General features: G+C 50.2%; 1 protein-coding gene across 1 annotated transcript in view; it reads right to left on the bottom strand.

Moving 5' to 3' along the window:
• LOC139676597 (zinc finger protein 850-like) overlaps positions 1-23,759 on the bottom strand; it is a 33,125-nt gene extending 9,366 nt beyond the window's left edge. The window contains exons 1-2 of the mRNA XM_071565728.1: positions 23,609-23,759; positions 101-179 (exon numbers count right to left, since the gene is read on the bottom strand). Coding sequence (XP_071421829.1) covers positions 101-152 — 52 coding nt within the window. The 5' untranslated portion in view covers positions 153-179; positions 23,609-23,759. The remainder of the gene's footprint in view (positions 1-100; positions 180-23,608) is intronic.
• Between the last annotated feature and the right edge of the window lie 515 nt (positions 23,760-24,274).

Genomic DNA, 24,274 nt, shown 5'->3' with positions numbered 1-24,274 from the left:
AGGACGGCGTCGGCAGCGGAGTTGTCCTGCAGCCGGGGCCATGCTGGGCTGGAAGATGCAGCACAAGAGAGGGGCAAAGGGGCACTGACTTCCTCCTCACCTGCCTGGGGGTCCTGGGGCATCTTCCTCTTCCTCTCAGCCTCCTCCTCCATCCAGCCAAACTTTGGGAAGGAGAAATCCTGGTGTGGGGGAAAAACAAGGTGTGAATGTGTTGGGTTGAGGGTTTGTCCTTACCAAGTCCATCTCTACAAGTCACTGGGTATTATGTCCCTAAAAATCTCCAAAACACCAAAATTCAGCCCAAAACAATCTTCCCAGGAGTTCCTCCTCTCCAAACGCTCCACTTTGGGGTTATTGGGGTCCCACTGTCTGGACTGCTGGGGGTCCCACAGGTATTGGGAATCCCATCTCTACGCTGTTCCAGTCTTCTCCGGGCTGCTGGGGATTCCAGGAATCCCAGAGGTCCCTCCTCCATGACCTTGTACTTTGCTGTTCTGGGACTCCCCCTTCTCTGCACTGATGGGGTCCTGTGGGTTCCCCTCTCTGGGGTCCTGCTTAGGGATGCCAAGGGCTTGAGGGTCTCAGAGGTCTCTTCTCCCCTTTCTGCCGCCATGTGCCAGGAGCCCCAGGGGTCCCTCCTTTCTCAGGTCTCGCCTTCTCCAGGTCTTGGGGGTCCCACCTCCCCCTTGCATTGGTGCCCCTCCTCTCCACAAGAGGGTTCTCACTCTCCAGGACCCCCACTTAAGGGACCTGGAGGTCCCTCTGTGCTGCCACCCCCTAATTCCAGGTTTCCGGGGTTTCCCCAGCAATGGGATCGCCCCTCTCTAGTCTCCCCACTCTGCGGGTCCCGGGATTCCCTCCCGGCTCACCCAAGGGGCCCCAAAACAAGTCTTGCCCACCCAGCCCATACTGACTACCTGCCCGCCACGTGGTCACTCCTATTATTCTTTGTCCCCCTGTCCCGGCTCCTCCCCATCCTCTGTCCCTCCTCTCCCTCCCACTTCTCTGCCTCCACAGTCCCACCTCCTCAATCCCTTCTCCTTCTCCCCCCAGGCCCAGCGCCCACCCTTGGGCCCCCCTTTCCACCAGCCCCGCCACACCCCATAGGAGGAGCAGGGACGAAGCTGGGGCAGCCTACAAATTCCCATTTGTAGGAGTAGAAAATTCCTCTGTGTCTGACACTGACAGAATTACTGCTCTGGTGGGCAGAAAGCCTCGGTAAACAAACAACTTGTAACAACCATGTGGAACAAAAGATAACCACAAAGCTGTGAAAAGACCCTCTTGTCTTCTGTGATCTGCAACAGTTAACAATGAACACCTGCAAGGCCATGATGAGGTATACTGGAAAGTTACAGAAAAAAGCCTGAAGGGTATAAATAGGGTATGTGTCTTAATAAAGTTGTCTTCTTTTTTGCAAGAGAATGGATTCCGTGTCTTAATGTACCACAAATGGTGCTCCTTTGAGAAACAAGAGAGCATTGAAAGGAGACACGTGCGGCGCTGAATGCCCCACAGAACTTAAGTACTGCTGAAAGGAAGCAGAAGTCCAGAGCCACCCTAATGCCTGTGGAAAGACAGGTGAGCTGTGGAGAATGGGAACAGTGGGAAGCGCTGCATCCTCTGAAGAGAAATCCGTCCTCTGTTTAAGGGAGAGATTAATGGACAAACACAAAGTCATGATGGGCAGCCATTCGCTGAGGCATGTACTGAAATGGGCAGATTCAGGAAGCCCTGAAGTGAATGCAGTTACAATCTTGAACGCAGACACCTGGGACAAGGCAGGCGTGCAGATATGGGACAAAGCCACAAAAGGTGATAAAGTCGCAGCCAAACTTTTGAGACCCTGTGTGTTGTTACGGTAAAATCAAAAGTGAGCAATTCAGATCTACAGAAAAACCCTGTGAGACTCAGCTATCAGCCAGAGGCAGCAAGGAGTTCAGCTGCTGCTGGCTGGTAGGGACGAGGTTACTCCCCAAGAATTCACATAGTAAGAATTCACAGGACTCTGCGGGGGCACGAAAACAGCCAGGATGAAATAATATAAACATGAGACTTGTGAGAGAGAGGTTTTAACCAATTGAAGTATCTGGCGTGGTGGTGTGTTAACTCATTTAGCCAATAAGCTGTAGTCCTAACCCCATATAAACTGTGTGCTTTGTGTAATAAAATGTCTTCACTATAAACTTCATAAGCTTGTTGGTGAAGTCCTTTCTTTCCACCGAAAATTGTTTACTTTACCTGTGGTGTATGGTTATGGAATTGAGACCTCAACCAGACAAACAGAGGGCCCAGGCTGCGGCCGATGCCCCTCAAGACTCCAAAGACTCTGTACAGGAGACAGAGCAGAGAAGCCCGTCTCCCACTACATCCGCAGATCCATCCGCACCTCCCTTCCTGGAGGCAATCCCCAATGACATTGCTCGTCCTAAGTCGATGGTGCCAAAGCTTTCTTTTAATTCTGATTTTGAGGAGCATGACAACGAGGACAATTCTTTTAATCCTGGGTGACCAGACCCAGAACGAGAGCCTGATCTGCATCCCCTTGACTCACATGATGAGTGGGTACAGGTCAAGAAAGAAGCCATGGCTGCAGGAGAGACAGAATTTGTGAATTGCATTGTCACTCTGGTTATAAATGATGCAAAAAGGAAACAGGGGCAATGGGAAAGTATCGGCTTCAGTGAGGTAAAAGAGTCATGAAGGGTAGTGATGAAACATGGATTAGATTCTCCATACGCAAGTAATATGCTTGACCTTACTATGAAAAGTCATAAAATGACTCCCTGAGACTGTTGGATGGCAGCTGAACTGATTCTCACTACAATAAAATTGCCATTCTGGGAAAATGCTTTTAGGCAATTTATAGAGAAAAAGCAGGAAGAATACCCTACCTGACCGGACCAGGACCCTGCTGGCAAGGTTACCCTGGACTAGATGCTGGGGAAGGGTGAGTTTCGGTATCCACATAAACAAGCAAGAGAAACCCCACGCCATGTTTTAGAACATATTAGAGACTGTGCTCTTTGTGCTTTCTTGGAAGTTCCCAGTGCAGGGAAACTACAAAAGGCTTTTACTGAAAATAAAGAGAGCTCTACTGAGCCTTTCATGTAATTTGGTGACAGACTTCAAGATGCACCAGCAAAACAGGTCCCACATACAGAAGCCCAAGACATTATTCTTCTTAAATTGGCCGTCACCCGTGCTAATGAGTGTTGGAGGAGACCAAGGCGAGGAGGAATTTATCAGATGGCAACGGTATTACAAAAGATGGGTTGATGAGGATGCGAACATCCGAGGCCCCAGCCCACTGAACCAGGAGGCACTGCAGCAACTCGACAAAAACTTTAATGGTTTTAGGAGTTCTAGTCATGTTTCCCCCGTTTGAAGTTGTACATGCTAATATGGCTACCCTATGTATTTTTCCCTTAGTCATCCTGTCCAAGTTTCTTCTTCCCACAATTCCCTAGGGCATTTTCCCGCCACTCTTTCCCTGATTGGCCCCAGTTTGGTGCAATGCACCGTTTTCCACATAAGGTTGTGTTCTGACTCTGGTTCCCCATTGGTCCCTTCCTTGTCCCTCCCCTCAATTTGCATATGGGCCAATGGGATACTTTGCTCCTCCCTCTCTCCTCCCATTACCCCTCCCATGTTCTGGAACATTCCGCTGACCTCTATATAATACCGGACATTCTAATAAAGTTTGCTTCTCTTTGTGGACTCCTGACTTGTGTGGCTGTCTTCCTTCGAGGGATTAGCGCCGGTTGGGAGCGGGAGGAGCCACCCTGGGCTTCAAGGAGCTAGACCCAAAAGAGCTGATATCACTTGAGCTGGCCATCATCTGCCCCTTGAAGCCGAAGACCCCATTCACCATATCGGTGGATATTATCATCCGCTGATAAATGGGGATTGTAGGAAAATATTGCTGACATTATATAACCCCGATCTAGATAAAATGGTTGAAACATGTTGTAGGTGTTCAGCAAGAAGCCACAAAGATGACCACAGAAATCAGCAAGAAAGGACTCTGAGCAAGAGTGAGGAAGAACTGCTGACTCTGCCAGTCTGAGGCAGTGCCACATCTTCCTGGGACCAGAAGCAATCCTGAAGCAAAAGAACTTTTAGTTTTAGTTCCTGCATGGACTGTATTAGTCAGTTAACTCATGGTCACAAGAATGTCAAAAAATGGTTTGCGAAGTGTTTGAAAAGTGTTTAGTTGCATGACGGAAGGTTCTATTTGTTCTTCCCACCCTCTAGTCTGTATATCCCTCTGCCAAGTATTATGAATTGTTGCACTTGCATTCAGTAAATGATATACCTTTGGCCCACCTTGAGTAACATCACGCTGTGCCCTGTACTACGTTTAGTCACCACAGCATGTAGGAAGTTTGGTTCACTAAATCACAAATATGAGGCCATGGCTGCTGCTTTTGTGGCTATGAATGTTAAACAGCAAACCTGCTGTGGCTGCGGCAAACTGGGCACATTCGCAAGCACTGCAAAAATCAAAGACAAAACCAACCTGACCCTAAGTTGTGTCCACGCTGCAAAAAGGGGTCACATTTTGCAGATCACTGCTGTTCCAAATATGAACATGATGGTAATCCCCTTCAGGGAAACCCATCACGCAGCGCACCGCGGAACAGCGCTAAGACACAAGTAGTGCCAAAACACAGTGCTCCAACCCCTCAGGTGTTTCCAGCTTATGGGCCACCACCTCAGGAAGTGCCAGCATGGACATGGCAGCCTCTGAAACAGTAACCTTTTCTGATAGCTCAGTGCATTTGATTCCACTGAAAAAATTGCACTCCTTACATGACCTAGTCGATGTCGGAGGAGACCAGACTGATGAGGAATTCACCAAGTGGCAGATATATTACAAACGCTGGGTGGACGAAGATGCGGAGGTCCAGGACCCCGGGGAGCGCGTGCAGCAGCTGGATCGGAACCGGGGGGCTTTCGGATGGACATTTCCCCAGCTTGAATATTATACACCCCAATATGTCTACCCTGGTTATTTTTCCCTTAGTCGTTCCTTATCCAAGTTTCCTCTTCCCACAAAACCCTCCGGGTCGCAGCCCCCTGTCCTGGCCCGACCCGGCCATGGGGGCGGTTGCCGGCGGGGCCGTCCACGAGGCGCCGCTGGAGCCCGGGCGGGGGCTGTCCCTGCCTCGGAGTGCCGGAAGCCCTATGGTAGACTTTCCCCACCCGTCTCATTCTCCTATTGGTCCTTTTGCCGCTCCTCCCCTCCCTCCTTCCCTTCCTTTGCATGCACCCAATGAAGTGCGTTACTCTTCCCCATCTCCGCCCCTCTTCCCCGCCTACATCCGGGGAATTCCCATGCTCTCCTCAAAAGCCAGCGCACGGCAATAAACTTGGCTTTTCCTCGTGGACTCCTGGCAAGTGCGGACTTGTTCTGTTCGGGGCGGCCGCCGGGCTGGGGGTGGGAGGAGCCGACCTCGCTTCTAAGGGGCCTGATCCTAGGGAGCCCTGCTTGCCGCTTTCCTAGCCTTGCTCCTGGAAGCAGAAACCTCTTCACCGTATCGGTGGGCTATTTTTAATCCGCTGATAATTGGCCCCCAACGCGGTGGTGGTATCCACTACGCCGAAGCAGCATAAGCCGCGGGATGGGTGAGTCCCTTGGTCATCAGTGGACCTTGGAGGAAGCGATCGGGCAGAGCACCTCGGCATTTCTTCAGCTATCAGCTGGCAATCCCTCGTTGTTTTGACGTGGGACCAAAGGACTGACCCTCAGTCTACCTTTACCCTGGGTAGGTAGCCCTCCGAGCAGACCCTGCTCCCTATCATCCTTATTTCATTTATTAAAAATGGGGAAAATTCTCTCTAAGAGAGAAAAAGAGACCTACCGCCGCCTGAAGTCCCTTCTAACTCACGCTAACCGTAAAGTGGACAAGGCAGCAGTAAAATCGTTAAAGAAATATATGTCTAAAGAGAACTACTCCCTGCCGTTTCATCTTACTACAACGGAATGGGAGCGTTTAGGCCGAAAATTGTGGGCGGCGGCTAACAGAAACGGCAAACAGGCCTCGCATGCCTTAATAGTAGGTCACTGATTCACTCGATCCTAGAAGCAGACCAGGCCGCAGGGATCCAGGGGGCCCCAGGACAGAGTAGCGCAGGGAGCTGTGGTCGAAGCGCGGTTCCAGCGTCGCGGTTTCACAGGCCCCCCCTCCACCGATCCACCGGCGAACCCTGGAATTATTGCTAGCATGGTGACGGCCGCCGTTGGGGCCTCTCCACGTGCACGTGTTGGGTGCCCACAAGGTGGCGGCGGAGAGCGTGGTGAAGGGCTGCCACAAAATGGAGGTTGGAGTAAGGGGGAGGAAACAGCCGATGCCAACCCCCTGGGCGTGGTGTCAAAAGGGGAGGGGCCGATCTCTGTGGTGGGCAGTCCCTGTGAGCCCTTACGCCACACCCAACTTCCTCTTTCTCACGGTGGCCCCGCCCCCTCCCTTTGTCAACATCCGGCCCAAGATGGCGGCGCCCATGGACTAGGCCCAAACCAGAGGCCTACCGGCCTATCGCCAAACAATCCGTTTAATCCTTCATTTAAAGACACGCATAACACCACGGATCTGTCGGTGGTTTGTCATCAACCGCCTCGCCTTTCTCGTATGCAACGTGCTGCCGTACCAGCTAAAGATCTTAGTGATCTGCAAGCAGTGCAAGCTTTTCCAGTATTTTATGACCGTGCCGATAACCCACAATGGGAGCCTTTACCGATTCCTCTAATTAAAGATGCAAAAAAGGCAGTGACAGAGTATGGCCTGTCTTCTGCATATGCTCTGGGTGTTACTGGTTCTCTTTTACAAGCCTTTACACTTACACCAAATGACTTGAAGGACTTGGCCAGGACACTTTTAAATAATATGGAGATAACCATGTTTTTAGATACATGGCATGCCAATGTCCGCAAATATGCTCACGAGACGGCAGGTAGCACAAACAGAACAGTTCCGGATACAATTGAAATGCTTTTTGGGATTGGAAAATGGGCGTTTAATGCTGAACAAGTAAAAATAGACCCACAGGACTTGCTCACTACTAAGAATCTGGCTTTTAAAGCATTGCAGACTATCGCTGAGGCTTCTCAGGTGACGCCACCATTTACCTCAGTTTTCCAAGAGCCAGATGAACCTTTTATGAAGTTCGCTGAGAGGTTCAAGGAAGTGATAGCAAGGGAAACAAAAGAGAAACGTGTACAAGACATTATTTTTAAACAAATTGCCATATCCAATGCTAATGCACAGTGCCAACCAGTTCTGCGGGCGCTTAAAGATCCAACGCCCCTAGACATGGTAAAGGCCTGTAAAGACATTACTTCCACTGATAAACTGGCTAATACCTTAGCGCAAGCCCAAATTACAATGGGAAATAACCCTGGTTCCCATATGGCTGAAAATAACAAGCAACTAGTGAAAGATGTGGCTAAAGAAGTCACCCAAGCACTAGCAGTGTCTCTCCAGCCTAGCCAGGCAAAATGTTTCGGCTGTGGAGAACTTGGACATTTTAAAACCAACTGTCCTAAAACCCCAGTACCCCCCGATATTTGTCCTAAATGTAAAAAGGGAAGGCATTGGTCCTCAGAGTGTCGCTCACGGTTTGACCAGCAAGGGCGACCCATCACTCCGGCAAGATCTAAGCAGTCAGGAAACCACCAGCTGAGCACTCGGGGCAGCGCGACGACACAAGATGCCCAACATCCACGGAACAGCGAAACCCGGCGAGTGCTGCCGGCAATACCATAGGGGGAACCATCCCAAGTAGGCTTAACTTGGGGCTGGCAGCTGCCTCAACAACAACTCTGAATACCGATGCGTATCATACAGTGGTCTTGACTGTTGGGTCTGGGACTGTAATTCCTAATGGGACATTTCTTATCACTGGAACGTCAAACGCTACAGAGATGGGGATTGTTGTAATACCTTCTGTGGTCAAGTTAATTAATGCAAATGTTGTTTCTGTTTTTCTTAAGCCAACTTTTGTTCCAATTGAATTGCAGAAGGAAGATATTGTAGCCCAACTACTGCCTATACAAGTAATGCCATCTCAGGACAACTGTGTCCAGGTGGCTTGGTCACAGCCAGTAACGTTGCAAAGACCAATGATGGATTGCGAGGTTACTTTCCCTAACATAGACCAAAAGGTTAAGCTGACAGGTCTGCTTGACACGGGGGCAGACGTCACCATTATTGCTGATAAAAATTGGCCTACTATCGCACCTTCCATTGACATTAGGGGGGTGGGGGGAATTCAAATTCCTCGCCAAAGTTCTTTTCCACTGCTAGTCAAAGGGCCAGAAGACCGACTGGCCTCCACCCGTCCATTTATTCTCGACATTCCAGTTACCCTGTGGGGGAGAGATGTCATCTCTCAGTGGGGGCTTTCTTTAAAAATTCCAAATTTGTAGTAGAGGCCACTGGAGCACCGCAAGCTCCTCCTCTCACCTGGACCACAGACACCGCGGTCTGGGTGAACCAGTGGCCCTTAAGGGGAGCTAAATTGCAGCATTTGCAAGAACTAATCAGTGAACAATTGGTAAAGAAAAGAATAGTCTCCACTGACAGCCCATGGAATTTTCCTATATTTACGATCCAAAAATCCTCCGGAAAATGGCGGCTCCTCCATGACCTGTGGGAAGCTAACAATTTAATAGAACCAATGGGACCGTTGCAGTCAGGATTTCCATCCCCGGCAATGATCCCAGAGAATTGGCCTATTGTAATTATGGATATAAAAGATTGCTTTTTCAATATTTATCTTCACCCCCGTGATGCCCACAGGTTTGCATTTACTATTCCATTGGTAAATGCAGAGGAGCCAGCCAAACGGTTTCACTGGGCTGTGCTCCCCCAGGGAATGAAAAATAGTCCTACTATCTGTCAAGCAGTGGTGTCGAGAATATTAGGCCCGGTGATATTAACATATCCTGAAGCTGTTATATACCATTATATGGATGATATTTTGTTGGCCGCACAAAATGCAGAGAAACTGGAAAAGGTCCATAATGAAGTAGTTAGTGTTCTTAAAGTCTCGGGGCTAGAAATAGCACCTGAGAAGACCCAAGTTACAGCCCCTTGGCGGTACCTCGGGTTGCTTCTCTCATCACAGACTTTTGTTCCCCAAAAGGTGGAGATTGTTAAAGAGGTCAGAACCCTAAATCAGTTACAAGCTCTCCTCGGCAACATTAACTGGGTGCGGTCTCATTTAGGTCTGTCTACAGATTTCTTAGCACCACTGTTTCAACTGCTGAAGGGAGACATGGACTTGTCCTCCCCCCGAGTTCTCATCCCAGAGGCACAAAGTGTTCTGGAAAATATCAATTACCGAATTTCTTCATGCCAAGTGAGGAGGATGAAGCCAGGTCTTCCTTCGACTTTGATTATTTTTAAAGGGCAACGACAACCTTACGCAGTTGTAGGACAGATTGATGCTGCTAAGAAGGACTTTGTGTTGTGGGAATGGGTCTTTCTCAGTTTTCAATTTCAAAAGACAATAACTACCTTTCCAGAGATGCTCACAAAGATCTGCCATAAGGGACGAGTGAGATTTTGGGAGCTCTCAGGACAAGATCCTAATTTTCTTTATTTGCCCTTGTCTAAGTCTCAGTTGCATTATTTTGATGTTCACATATTTGATTTCCAAACAGTTATGGCTGATTTCACAGGAAAAGTTCTGTATCATTTACCGTCTCTTCCTTTTTTACAGTTTCTCTCTACTCAGCAGCCCAAACTTAAGGTTATGCTTTCACATACACCCATTCCTAGAGCACAAACTGTGTTCACAGATGGCTCAGGCAGAACAGGAAGAGCTGTTGTGGCTTGGTCCGAAGGTGAAGTATGGAAGACAGATGTCCACCAGGTGTCTGGATCCTCTCAACTGGTGGAGCTGTCAGCAGTACTTAGAGCATTTTGTTTGTTCCCACAATCTCTTAATGTCGTTTCAGATTCTGCATATGTCGTGGGAGTTGTATCCCGTATAGAGAATGGTTACCTCAAGGATCTGTCTAACAAATCTCTTTTTCAGATGTTTAGTCAGCTCTTAAATGTTCTTCAAAGGAGAGAATGTCCATATTTCATCCAACATATCAGGTCACACACTGACTTGCCTGGGCCTATTGTGGAAGGTAATAGAGTAGCAGACAAAGCGACAAATTCGGATGTAATGATTAATTTGGCTCCAGTTCCCAATGTGTTTGAGCAGGCACAAATTTCCCACAAATTTTTCCATCAAAGCGCTGAGTCACTTCGAAGGACTTTTAGTGTGTCTGTTACTCAAGCTAGAGCCATAGTGTCCACTTGTCCAGACTGCCAGAAAGTCACTCCTGTATCACAGGAAGGGGTCAACCCCAGGGGGTTAAGCCCCTTAGAACTGTGGCAGACAGATGTGACACCTGTGCAACAATTTGGCCGCCTAAGATTTGTACACGTGTCCGTGGACACCTGCTCGGGACTTATGGTTGCCACAGCCCATACCGGGGAGAAAGCAAAAGATGTTAAGCAGCATTTCTCCTCAGCCTTTTTCATTATGGGAGTCCCAAAGCAAATCAAAACAGATAATGGTCCTGCCTATGTCTCTTCCACGATAAGAGACTTTTTCTCTCTCTGGGGCATTAAACACATTACAGGTATACCACATTCGCCCCAAGGCCAGGCAATCATAGAGAGAGCCCACCTCACATTAAAAAACATGCTCATTAAACAATGCAATTCGGCTGCTGGGCTCTCCCCACAAGAACGGTTAAATAAAGCATTGTATGTTCTAAATTTTTTAAATAGGCTACATGAAGACAATTCTCCCATTGAGCGACATTTTAGAGTTGAAAGACTAAAAAAGGGTGAGGCCAAGGTATGGTTCCGTGACATTGCCACAGGAGAGTGGGTCGGCCCTGTGCCATTGCTCACATGGGGCAGAGGCCATGCGTGTGTCTCCACAGGGTCCGGCCCTCGGTGGATCCTGTCCAGGTGCATCAGGTTCCACCAGAAAGATACTCTAGCAGGATGGGCAGCAGCAGAGGAAGAAGACGATTGGGGCCTCACCTTGCTTTTTGGATGACGGTGTTAATCGGTAGTGTGATGGTTGCGGTATTAGGACAGGAGGTACTACCATTATGGCAGAAGACTACAAGAAGTCCATTACTGTCATTTTCAGTGAAAGGACAAATAACAACGGTAAAGGGTGTCAGTAATCCAGTTATGCCTACGTGGGCAATAGCGTCATCAAAGAATATATGGATTGGCTTAGCGCAGTCCTTGAACACAGATTCCATCTGTTTGTCGACCATGGATCCATCAAACCCTTTTAAAACTTGTTTAGTGGGCATTCTGTGGTCAGCAGAACAATGGGGTCAGATAAATTCCCGTTATAAGGCTGTTTATAACAAGCCCGTAAGCTGTACTGGAAGCCCCTTTGTAGAATGTAAAGTCACACCCAAGGGTGAACCTGAGAATGGAATTAAAAACGAGGTGCACTGGGAGAGACCAGAAGAACTGGAAATTTTGGGTACCCTGCAATCTCCCATGTGCTTTTATTTTGAGCCAAAACTACGAGATGAGAGAACGGTCTATTTTAATGTTACATCTAAAGAGGCTTACTCCAATTTTAGTTTTTGGTGCTAGGAGGAGGTTCCCTTCTCAATACCACCCACACATGTTTCAACCATGCTACTGAAAGGGCTCTTTCTCCTCTGTGGAAAGAGAGCCTGGAAAGCCATCCCACCAATGCCGATCGGGGGGCCTTGCACCGTGGGTAGACTGACCTTATATAACCCGGCTATATTCATTAATAAAAATAATTTGCAACTTAAAGACACTATAAATGCTGCTAACTTGCCAACCCATGTCCATTGGCGGTCCTTAAGACACCGAAGGGCTGTAGCTATGAAGGATGGAGGCAAGCCTGTTCGACGGCATGTAGGTTTCAGTGGGGGGAGACGCCCAGTAATGGCAAGAAAGGAGGAAATAGCACCAGAAGGACAAGCAGCCTTAAGGCAACCACTACAAAATAGTGTAACCTCCGAGCTGCCACCTCCACAGATTTGGGGAGACCATCATCCCCTGCAAAAATGGGTAACTTAAATGAGTTCACTGAAAGCTGTGATTCCACTATGACATTCTGGTCTTCGGGGAAAAACCTAGCAGGGAGTCTCTTTATTCCTGCTATAGGGACTAAACACGCATTAGACTTACTAACAAAGATGGGGTGCTGGTTAGCTAAAGAAGCCAATGCTACCAGCCAAGCCCTAGAAGAACTTTTAATGGATACTGAAAATAACAAAAAAGCGCTACTCCAAAATAGAGCTGCAGTTGATTTTCTGCTTTTAGTTAATGAGCATGGTTGCCAGGAATTTGAAGGGTTGTGTTGAATGAATTTCTCTGATCATTCACGCTCAATCCACTCCCATATTTCACAATTAAAAGACACGGTGCACCAAATAAAGGAAGAAAAGGGTTTCAGCTTTAATGACCTGTTCAGCTGGCTTCCCTTTAAAGGGTGGTCAGAGACCATTAAGAAAATAGTAGTTAATGCTGTTATAGTGTTAATTGTTGTTGTCATGTTTCTATGTGTCATCCCTTGTGTCCTTCAATGTTCTCGAACATGCAAAGCTGCATCCTCTCCTCAAGCTTTTTCAGCTCAACAACAAAATAAAAAAGGGGCAGATGTCGGAGGAGACCAGACTGATGAGGAATTCACCAAGTGGCAGATATATTACAAACGCTGGGTGGACGAAGATGCGGAGGTCCGGGACCCTGGGGAGCGCGTGCAGCAGCTGGATCGGGACCGGGGGGCTTTCGGATGGACACTTCCCCAGCTTGAATATTATACACCCCAATATGTCTACCCTGGTTATTTTTCCCTTAGTCGTTCCTTATCCAAGTTTCCTCTTCCCACAAAACCCTCCGGGTCGCAGCCCCCTGTCCTGGCCCGACCCGGCCATGGGGGTGGTTGCCGGCGGGGCCGTCCACGAGGTGCCGCTGGAGCCCGGGCGGGGGCTGTCCCTGCCTCGGAGTGCCGGAAGCCCTATGGTAGACTTTCCCCGCCCATCTCATTCTCCTATTGGTCCTTTTGCCGCTCCTCCCCTCCCTCCTTCCCTTCATTTGCATGCACCCAATGAAGTGCGTTACTCTTCCCCGTCTCCGCCCCTCTTCCCCGCCTACATCCGGGGAATTCCCATGCTCTCCTCAAAAGCCAGCGCACGGCAATAAACTTGGCTTTTCCTCGTGGACTCCTGGCAAGTGCGGACTTGTTCTGTTCGGGGCGGCCGCCGGGCCGGGGGCGGGAGGAGCCGACCTCGCTTCTAAGGGGCCTGATCCTAGGGAGCCCTGCTTGCCGCTTTCCTAGCCTGGCTCCTGGAAGCAGAAACCTCTCCACCATATTGGTGGGCTATTTTTAATCCGCTGATAAGTCGACGCACAGCTGAGCCCAGGCCATGCTGTTCCCACTACGAGCCCATGGAACTCAGACCTGTGTTTGTTATTAAAAAAGGCAATGGCAAATAGAGGTGTTTACAGGACGTGAGACAAATCAAGGCTGTCATTGAAGATATGGGGCCTCTGTAGCCAGGCATGCCCTCTCCAACAATGATTCCTCAAAATTGGCACTTAATCATTATTGATCCGAAAGATTGTTTATTTACAATTCCATTACACCCACACAATGCACCCGAACTCGCCTTTTCTGTGCCATCTATAAATTTGAGTGAACCTCTCTGACAGTATCATTGGGTGGTTCTTCCTCAGGGCATGACAGTCTGCCCATCTGCCAGTGGTTGTTGCCAGAGCTCTCCTGCCCATTATCCAGCAACTTCCCAAAGCAGTTTTATACCATTCTATGGATGATATTCTGATTGCTGCTGAAACAGAGGAGAGAGCTCAGATAGTAATGCCAACCTTAAAGCATCACTTAGCAGCAATGAGTCTACAGATAGGTCCTGAAAAAATCCAAACCTTGCCACTGTGGCAATACCTTGGATGGAGAATTACAGAACAGTTCACTCGCTGTTAATCCAAATTGCCTGTTCAGTAGCAATGCTGAATGACTTACAAAAACTAACAGGAATGATTAACTGGGTACAGCCACTATTGGAAATCTCGAATCGAGATCGAGCCCCACTCCTCCAGCTGCTGAGAGGTGATACTCAGTTTACTTCTCCCAGAACGCTTCCTGATGATGTGAAAGCGTCACTACAGCTAATAGCCCAAAAGCTAAAAACCTCTTATGCATCTCGGTGTGATTATATCCTACCTTCTAATTTGGCAATTACAGGAACAGCTCAGCCATATGCTTTGTTATTTCAGTGGGACAGGGATCTGTCTGACCCTTGGCTGATAACAGAATTGCTATTTTTCCACACCAAATGCAGAAAACTGTTGCAACACTTGCTGAAATGACTGCCTGTTCGATTATGAAAGGACATCAGTGACTGTTGATGTTAGCTGGCCTAGAGCCACAGATCATATTTTTACACCTTACCTCTCAAATGTTACAGTGGATGTATCAGCATTCCCTGGACTTCCAAACTGCAGTGACTGGCTTCTCTGGAACAGTCAGTATTCATATTCCACAACACGAAGTGTTGCATCAGGATTTGCACTTCTATGAAGCCCCGAAATGCAGTTGGGAGCCCCTTGATGCTCTTACAGTGTTTACTGATGGGCCAGGAAAAATGAAAAATCTGTCATTGTATGGAAAGGCTCTCACTCTTTCTGCTGGAACGCTGATGCACAAACAGTAGAAGGCTCCCCACAAATTGCTGAGCTTGCAGCAGAGGTCCGAGCTCTTTCTAAGTGGCCACAGCCTATCAACAGAGTCACAGACTCAAACTCTGTTGCAGGATGAGTATCTCACTTAGAAGCTGCCTCTTTATGTGAAGTTGCCAATCCTTTACTGTAAGAACAACTAACTCCCCTCTCCCTGCTGTTGAAACATTTGCCTCCTTACTATATTATCATATTCGATCACATACACCTTTACCAGGCCCTTTGGTAGAAGGCAATGCCAGAGCAGATGCCCCTACCCTTTATTCTCAATTTCTTCTTGAATACCTTTACACAGGCCAGATTATTCCATGCCTTTTTTCATCAAAAGCCCTAAAAAGGACCTTTGGCCTCACTCAGAGACAAGCCAAAGACATTGTTGCAGCATGTCCAGACTGTCAACAAGTCTCAGGTCCAGTAGGAATGTCAAGGGTTAATCCCCAAGGCCTTTACGCCTTGGAACTCTGGCAGACACATGTTATGCATATTGCAGACTTTGGGAGACTAAAATATTTGTCCATGTCAGTAAAAACACCTTTTCGGGCGTGATTTTTGCCTCCTGTCAAACTGGTAAAAAACCCCGTCATGTCAGCCAACAATTTTTAGCAGCTTTTTCTTACTTAGGGGTACCCTGCACAATTAAAACAGACAATGGTCCTGTCCATGTAGTTAATCAGACCCTTCATTTTTTCCAGAATTGGGGTGTTCAACATCTCACTGGTATCCCTCACTCCCCTACAGGCCAAGACATTATAGAAAGGACACACTGAGTACTCAAAACCTTGTTACTCAAACGAAAAGGTGGAATAGGCCATTTAACTCCACAGGACTGTCTGAACAAAGCTCTTTATGTGCTGAACTTCTTGAATGTTTCTAATGATTCAGAACAAGCCATAAGTCAGCACTTTGCAAGCGGACACTCTGGTACCAGTACTATTAGTGCTGCAGACAAGCCTCAAGTTATGGCTCGAAATCTGGAATTTGGTACGTGGGAAGGCCCCTTCCCTTTAATCACATGGGAAAGAGGATATGTTTGTGTTTCAACAGGTCAGACCATGGGGGCTACCTGCTCAGTGCATTTGTCCTTATTGAACCCCCTCTCTATACACGTGTCTTGGGTTGAGCTGGCAAAACGCCAACTGCCCAATACAGAGTGTCAGAGCCTCCCTCCCAGTCGAACACAAATCCCACCATTCTAACCACAAATCACTCTGGAGAACTCAATTCCCCAGAGAGACACAAGCAGAGAGAATGACTAAGATTAAACATTTTACTTCTTTAAGACAACATGGTGGTAAGCCGGTGCTGGGCCTGGTCCTCCTGTCCCTCCTGGGACAGCAGTGTGTCCTCCTGGGACAACAGCTTGAAGGAACTGCCTAAGCCACTCCTACCTCAGCTTTTATATTTTGAGATGATGTCAGAATATGGTTGTCCTAGCTCAGCAGGTGGGACCAGTTTATCATTGTGTGGGGGTGACCAAAGCTATGTATTCTACCCCTCTATTCGTTCCCCAAGAACAATGGACCATTGGCAGCAGCTGCCCAGGGCACACCTGACCCCTCAGGGTGTGAGCTGGGTGTGAAAGACACCTGTGAGATAAGAGCTGTCGTTGGCAGGTTCACACCCAGCCTGAGGGGGCGTGTCTGCTCATGGGCCATCAACGGTTCCACAATACCCCCTGACTCACAGGGTTAATCACCCATTGTGTGACTCCCTGCCCTGGGGCAGGGACTGGGTGCTCCCACCTGGACCTAGTGGTACATATCTTGGGGTAAGAAGACCTGAGGAACCACTCGTTGGATCCAGAGGAGCTGCAGAACCTTGACAAGAGGAGACCATCACTTTCAACCAGCTTGTGACCAACACTCTCAACCAGACTGGGACTGTCATCTGCACCGACAGGTTTCTCGCTTCCTTCTACTTTGGACATGGGGGAACCACATGGGGTTGTGCCCCAGGGTGCTGGGTCATACTGGTTTTTGTGTGTTAAAGACAATTTCTCTTTGTGCCATTGCAATTCTTGTAATACTGTTATTAAATTGTAACTCTGACTTATAATCTCTTTTGTGTTGGGTTCATTTCTCCTGCCAGAACCAGCACAATTGTATGGAATACCATTGGCCAGTAGTAGTCACCTGTCAGCTGGCCCAGCCCAGCTCAAGTCAGCTGATAGTCTCAGGCCTGCTCTGAAAACTAAAGCCTAAATTTAGGCCTACCCCTACCTGAACCCATAACAACGTGTCAGAAGACGAAGAGGATGAGGAGAAGGCATCACTGGAAGCAGCTGACATCCTTTTCAATGGCTGACTGGTTTGACCTGACTCCAGTGGTGGATGGAGTAGCAGTACAGAAATACAGCTATAGTGTTTTAGGAGAGCCAGACTCACCTTTCAGCTAAAGCTGGAGCACATTATTCTGCACCTTGCTGCTTGTTAGCACTAGACTGGGAACATCAGAGCCCTGCAGCGTTTAGTAGCGACCCTGTAGTTAGTACTGGAATACCTTGTTTGACTATAAATCACGACTCTTGGGTATTGCTTGAATGTGATAACTGCCATTGTCGATGCTATTGTGTTTCTCATAAGCGTAGTAATTTGTGTAGGAAGGGTCATAGCAATACAGGTCCAGTCAGAGCTTTGGAAGAGGCACAATCAGTCCGTTGCTCTGCAGACACAAACACCTGGTCCCACAAGAATGGGAGGTGTTCGAGACAGACTGGGAATGAACAATACGTGCATGTGGGGGGCAGATTTCATTGCAAACACATACAACGTGTGGTATACGGTGTCTTCTGATTTCACTTTTAATTTGCAGTTGGCTGGAAGGGGCCCAGGCTGTCCCACAACCCAGTCAGAATGTCTGAGTCACTCTGGCCAATGCCACAGGCCAAGATACTCTATGCCTATTTACAGTGACACCAACGGACCCTTCCGGACTGGCCTGGTAGGAATCCCAACTGATGCTGATATATTTACACAATTACGGCCATGAGCCAACTTTGCCCTTTTATTTGACCAACTGCAGAGATCCTCAGTTCCAGGTGGTACAAAGAAAACGTTCACCTGGTCCCTTAACAGAACAACTCTGGCCATGACGGTCTTAGCCCTAAAATGTAGTCCCTTAGAACCCCAAGAATTAAGACTTAGCCCACCATTTTTGAACACTGGAGGACCCCTTTAATCCCTTTTTCTAGCCATTCTGGTCTCCCCACCCCATGAGCCCCCTTTCCCTGACATCGGGGACCCCTGGACCCTCGTTTCCTGGGCACAGGGTCCCCCTGGACCTCTCATCCCACTTCTCCAAGCCCCTACTCCCCCCTTTCCTTGTTCCTGTAACCCTCTGAAAACCCCCTTCCCAGCACTGTGTCCCTGCACCTACAAGGTTCAGCCAAAAAGCACCAAGAACCAGCCCAAAAAAACTCTGCCAGGAGTTCCTTCTCTCTGGTCTCTCTACTCTGGGGGTTGGGGAGTCTCCCCTGCCTGGCTTGCTGGGGTTACCACATGTAGTGAGGGTCCCTCCTCTATGGGGTCCCCACTCTCTCCAGGCGCTGGGGGGTACCCCCTTTGCAGTCTCCCCACTTTGGGGTTGTGGGGTCCCCCATCTCTGGGGCTCCCCATTTTAGCGATGCTGGGGGAATTTGGGGCCCCAGGGGTCCTTTCTCCCTTGACTCTCTGCCTGGGGTGGTGGTTCCCGAGGCCTCCCCTCTCCAGGATGGGGGGGGGGGGGGTAGGAGGGGGTGTCCCAAGGATGCCCCCTCTCCAGGCTCTCCATTTTGAGGTCCCAGGTGGTCCCCGAGTACCCTGAGCAGACAGTCAGGGGAGAAGGGAACCCCTGGGACCTTCGGTATTCCTAAGACGGACCCTGGAGAGGGAGGAATCCCAGAACCCCAAAGGGGTCAGATCACAGAGTGGGGCACCCCTGGCATTCCCGGGACCTCCAACAGCCTGGAAAAGGCCGAACCCCAGAGAGGGGCCCCCAAAACACAAGGCACCCCCAACAGCCTGGACAGGAGGGACCCTCAAACCCCAAAGTGGAGAGACCCCAGAGAGCAAATTTTTTCACCTTAATTTTTATATTTTGGAGGGGTTTTTTTCTGAATCTTGATGGTTTGGGGTTTTAGGAGATTTTTGACAGATGGGACGATCCCAGGATTTTCCAGCATCCAGGGATGCTCCCCAAGCAAAGCCCCATTTGTGGATGACTCCCTTTTTTCCCTACACTGTGGTTGCCCCTCACTTGCTCACACCGTTCCCTTTTCAGAGAATCACAGAATTGATTGGGTTGGAAAAGGCCTCTGAGATCATCAAGTCCAATCCTTGGTCCAGCTCCAGTCCATTTACCAGATCATGGCACTCAGTGCCACAGCCAATCTCAGTTTAAAAACCTCCAGGGATGGGGAATCCACCCCCTCTCTGGGCAGCCCATTCCAATGCCTGAGCACTCTCTCTGCAAAGAATTTTTTTCTGATCTCCAACTTCAATTTCCCCTGGCAGAGCTTGAGCCCATCGTGCCCCCTTGTCCTATTGCTGAGTGCCTGGGAGAAGAGACCAACCCCCACCTGGCCACAACTTCCCTTCAGGCAATTCCAGACAGTGCTGAGGTCACCTCTGAGCCTCCTCTTCTCCAGGCTAAACACCCCCAGCTCCCTCAGCCTCTCCCCACAGCACTTGTGCTCCAGTCCCTTCTCCAGCTTTGTTGCTCTTTTCTGGACCTGCTCCAGCCCCTCAATCTCTTTCCTCAACTGAGGGGCCCAGAACTGAACACAACACTCAAGGTGTGGCCTCCCCAAGGCAGAGTCCAGGGGAAGGGTCACTGCCCTGGGCCTGCTGGCCACGCTAGTTTGGATCCAGGCCAGGATCCCATTGGCCTTCTTGGCCACCTGGGCACACTGGTGGCTCCTGTTGAGCTTCCTGTCCCTCAGTCCCCCCAGGTCCCTCTGCCTGGCTGCTCTCCAGCCACTCTGTGCCCAGCCTGGAGCGCTGCAGGGGTTGGGGTGGCCAAACGGCAGGACCTGCCCTTGGCCTTGTTGAACTTCATCCCACTGGAATCAGCCCATCCCTCAAGTCTCTCCAGATCCCTCTGCAGAGCCCTCCTGCCTTCCAGCAGGTCGACACTCCCTCCCAACTTGGTGTCAGCAAATTTGCTGCTGATGGACTCAATCCCCTCATCTAAATCATCAATAAAGATGTTAAACAGGACTGGACCCAACACAGACCCCTGGGGGACACCACTGGTGACCAGCTGGACACAGCCCCGTTCACCAGCACTCTCTGGGCCCGACCCTCCAGCCAGCTCTTAATCCAGGAGAGGGGACACCTGTCCAGGCCATGGGCTACCAGCTTTTCCAGGAGTGTATTATGGGAGACAGTGTCAAAGGCCTTGCTGAAGTCCAGATAGACACATCCACAGCCTTCCCCTCATCCACCAGGTGGGTCACCTGATTGTAAAAAGAGATCAGGTTGGTCAGACAGGACCTGCCCCTCCTAAAGCCCTGCTGGTTGGGTCTGATCCCTTGTCCACCCTGAAGGTGCTGTGTGATTGCACTCAGGATGAACTGCTCCATAACCCTGCCAGGCACCGAGGTCAGGCTGACAGGCCTGGAGTTGCCAGGGTCAGCCTTGCAGCCCTTTTTGTGGATTGGGGTGACATTGGCCAACCTCCAATCATGTGGGACCTCCCCAGAGAGCCAGGACTGTTGGAAGATGATGGAGAGTGGCTTGGCAAGCTCTTCTGCCAGCTCAGTAAGTCGGTCACTATTTCCTCCTGGAATACAGGGGGGCTATTCAGCTCCCTCTCTCTCTACCAGCTCCAGAGGCCAGTTGTCTTGAGGGCCACCTGTCTTTCTGGTGAAAACTGAGGCAAAGTAGGTGTTAAGTACCTCAGCCTTCTCCTCATCTTCCTTAACTATATTTCCCTCCAAGTCCAACAGAGAATGGAGGTTTTCCTTGCCCCTCCTTTTGATTAATGTATTTATAGAAGGACTTTTTGTTATCCCTAACTGAATTAGCCAAATTTACTTCAAATTCCACTTTTCTTTCCCTAATTTTTTCCTGCATGACCCAGCTCTATCTGTAAATTCCTCATAAGTAGCCAGCCCTTTTTTCCATAGTCTGTAAACTTTCCTTTTATCCCTGATTTCTTTCAGAATCTCCCTATTTAACCAAGCTGGCCGTTCTTCCCCTCCGGCTGGACTTTGGGCACACTGGGACAGCCTCTTGCTGTGCACTCAAAATTTCCTTCTTAAAACATGTCCATCCCTCCTGACCCCCCTTGCCTTTAAGGGTTGTTTCCCAGGGTATGCTCTGAATTGGTCTTTTGAATAGGCCAAAATCTGCTCTCTGGAAGTCCAGAGTAGAGGTTTTAATGGTGGCTCTCCTTACATCCCTGAGGACTGAAAATTCTATTATTTCATGGTCACTGTGCCCCAGGCAGCCTCCAACCACTACATCATCTACCAGCCCCTCTCTGTTTGTAAATAGTAGGTCTAGCAGGGCCTTACCCCTGGTAGGCTCATTTACCAGTTGATGAAGGAAATTGTCCTCTATACACTCCAGGAACCTCCTTGACTGCCTCTTCTCTGCAGTATGAAGCTCCCAGCAGATGTCTGGCAGGTTAAAGTCACCCACAAGAGCAAGGGCTGGAGATTTTGAGACATCTGCCAGCTGCTTGTAGAATAATTCATCTCCATCATCCTGGTTGGGTGGTCTGTAACAGACACCCTCAAGGGTGTCAGCCTTGTTGGCCTTGCCCCTGATTCTGGCCCACAGGCACTCAACCTTGTCACTGCTGACCTCAACTTCCACAGAGTCAAGAGACTCTCTAACATATAAAGCCACCCCTCCATCTCTCCTTCCCTGCCTGTCCTTTCTGAAGAGCTTGTAGCCCCCCATAGCAGCACTCCAGTCGTGTGAGTCATCCCACCACGTTTCTGTGACAGCAACTATGTCATAGTTTTCCTGCTGCACTGTGGCTTCCAGCTCCTCTTGTTTGTTTCCCATACTGTGTGCATTGGTGTACATGCACTTCAGCTGGGCCATTGATTTCATTCTCAACTCGGGCTCTGTGCCCTTAGGTTTGTCTCTGGAGAGCCTGGTTTCAGTCCCTTCCCCCTTCAAACCCAGTTTAAAGCCCTCCTAACCAGCCCTGCCAACTTATGGGCCACAGTTCTTTTGCCCTTCCTGGATAATTGAAGTCCATCTGCTTTGACGAGACTGGGTACCATGGAGTTTGCCCCATGATCAAAAAACCCAAAATTTTGACAGTGGCACCAGTCCTTTAGCCACCTGTTGATGAGCTTTTCTGCTCCTCTCATTGTTTAACTCCTCATCCATCCCAGATAGCACAGGAACTGAGGGAAACATCACCTGTGCTCCTGTCCCATGAACTGACCAAGCCAGTGCTTTAAAGTCTTTTTTAATCATCCTGGCACTTCTTTCATTAATGTCCTCACTGCCAGCTTGGACTAGTAAGAGGGGATGATACTCTGAGGGCTGAATTAGCTCAGGAAGTCTCCTGCTAATATCCCTCATTCTGGCCCCAGGAAGGCAGCAAACCTCCCTGTGGGATGGATCTGGGTGACATACAGGGCCCTGTGTTCCCCTCAGAAGGGAGTCACCAACTACAACCACCCTTCCTTTTTTCCTTACGGCTGCAGTTGTAATCCATCCTGCAGATGGTGTCGAGCCAGGAGCCTCTCCAGGCAAATCTTGGCTGTTCTCTGCCTGACTTTCTGGGTCCAGGGCCTCGCCTCTATTCTTTAAGGGCACCCAGGGTGGTGATGGGGTTAGGGAGAGGGTTCTTTTACCTCTCCGATCAGGGACCTGTTTCCATTTCCCCCCTAGTCAACTTGGCCTGCTCCATCTGCCTTATGCCAGGAGGGGCAGGGCTTTGCTACCTCTGGTTGGACTCCCTTAGGGGTCAAAAGGGTTTGACTCCATCAGTCAGTTTCCTTTTCACTCTCCCTAATACACTTCAGTCTCTCTACCTCTTCCTTAAGCTCTGCCACCAGGCACAGCAAGTCACTGACCCGCTCACATCGTACAGAGGTGCCTTCCATGCCATTCTCTGGTACCAATGCCAGGCTCAGACACTCTTCACAGCCAGAGGCCTGGCCTGCATCCATCTTGGAAGGTCATCCCCAGTTTCCCCCTTTCAGCTTCTAGAAAAATAACCCAATAAATAAATCCCATTTTCCTGCTTTTTAGGGCTGCTCACGTCTCACTCAGCTTCAGTTCTGTTTCAGCTGTCACTTCGAGATCCCAGTTTGAGAGACCTAGGGTGGTCTGGGGGGGTCTGGGGTTAGTTTGGAGGTTCTGGGGTGGTTTGGGGGGGTCTGGGGAAAGTTTGGGGGTCTTGGCATGGTTTGGAGGGACTGGGAGAGAGTTTAGAGGGGTCTTGTGGTAGTTTAGGGGTCCAGGAGTGGTTTGGGGGAGCTGGAAGAGGGTCTGGGGGGAGGTTCAGGGAATTTGGGCAGGTCTGGGTGTTCTAGAAGGTGATTTTGGCAGGTCTTGCGTTTTTTCGGGGGTCTGGGAGGGAATTTAGGGCAGTTTAGAGGTCCTGGGCAGTTCAGAAGGTCTGGGAGAGGTCTGGGGGTCTGGCAGGGGGTTTAGGGGGTCTCTGGGGTGTTTGGGGGGGGGGGGGGGGCGTGGTGTTTCAGGGCCTCCGGGGAGTTCAGGAGAGGATTTGGGGGATCCTGGGGGTTCGGAGGAGTTTCGGGGGTCCCAGATGGGGGTTTCAGTATCTCAGAGGTGGTTTTTGAGGGGGATGTTTGGGGTTCCAGGCGGCATTTGGGGAGTCTTGAGGCGGATCCCGGGGTGGGGGGAAAGGCTTACCCGGCTCCTTCACCGTCACGGCCAACACGGCACCGGGGGGTCCCGGGGATCTGTGGGGGGTGGGCGGGTCATGAGAGACGAACAAAAACCGCCATGAGTCGCCGAAACTCTCCAAAATCCGCCGCCATTTCCTCACCGCACCTTCAGGGCGGTCGCGTCCCGCCCTCCGTCTCCGCCGCCTCTCATTGGTCGTCGCGCCCGCCCGTCGCCGCCCGTCACCAATCAGCGTCCAGAAACCCGGCGGTGGGGGCGGGGTCTGGAGGTCCGCGCCATTTCGCGCTCTTACTGGACTACAACTCCCGTCATGTCCGGGCCGGGCCTGGCGCTGGGTCGGGCCCCGCGGGCTCCGCTGCTGCTGCCGAAGGAGCTGCGAGCGGGGCCGGGCTCGGCGCTCCGATGGTGAGGGAGGGGCTGGGGGGGGGGCACAGGGGAGGCCGGGGGGTCCCTGCGAGTGCCCTGCGGAGCCGCCGAGATGCTGCCCGGGCTCTGCCAGCAGATGGATCCGGGCCGGCTGAGGAGGGAGCTGCGGGACAGCTCGGGGGGAGCGGGGGCCCTGCCTGGGGGCGGCACCCACGAAAGCCGCTCTCCCTCCCTCTGCCAGCGGGCAGGGCAGGGCCTCTGCTCCAGGGAAAGGGCCTCTGCTCCAGGGAAAGGCTCCTTCTGTCT

The sequence above is a fragment of the Pithys albifrons genome, chromosome 10, assembly GCF_047495875.1.
Source record: "Pithys albifrons albifrons isolate INPA30051 chromosome 10, PitAlb_v1, whole genome shotgun sequence".
NCBI lineage: Eukaryota > Metazoa > Chordata > Aves > Passeriformes > Thamnophilidae > Pithys > Pithys albifrons.
Note: the sequence above shows the minus strand (reverse complement) of the source record. Positions and strands in the feature narration are given on the sequence as shown.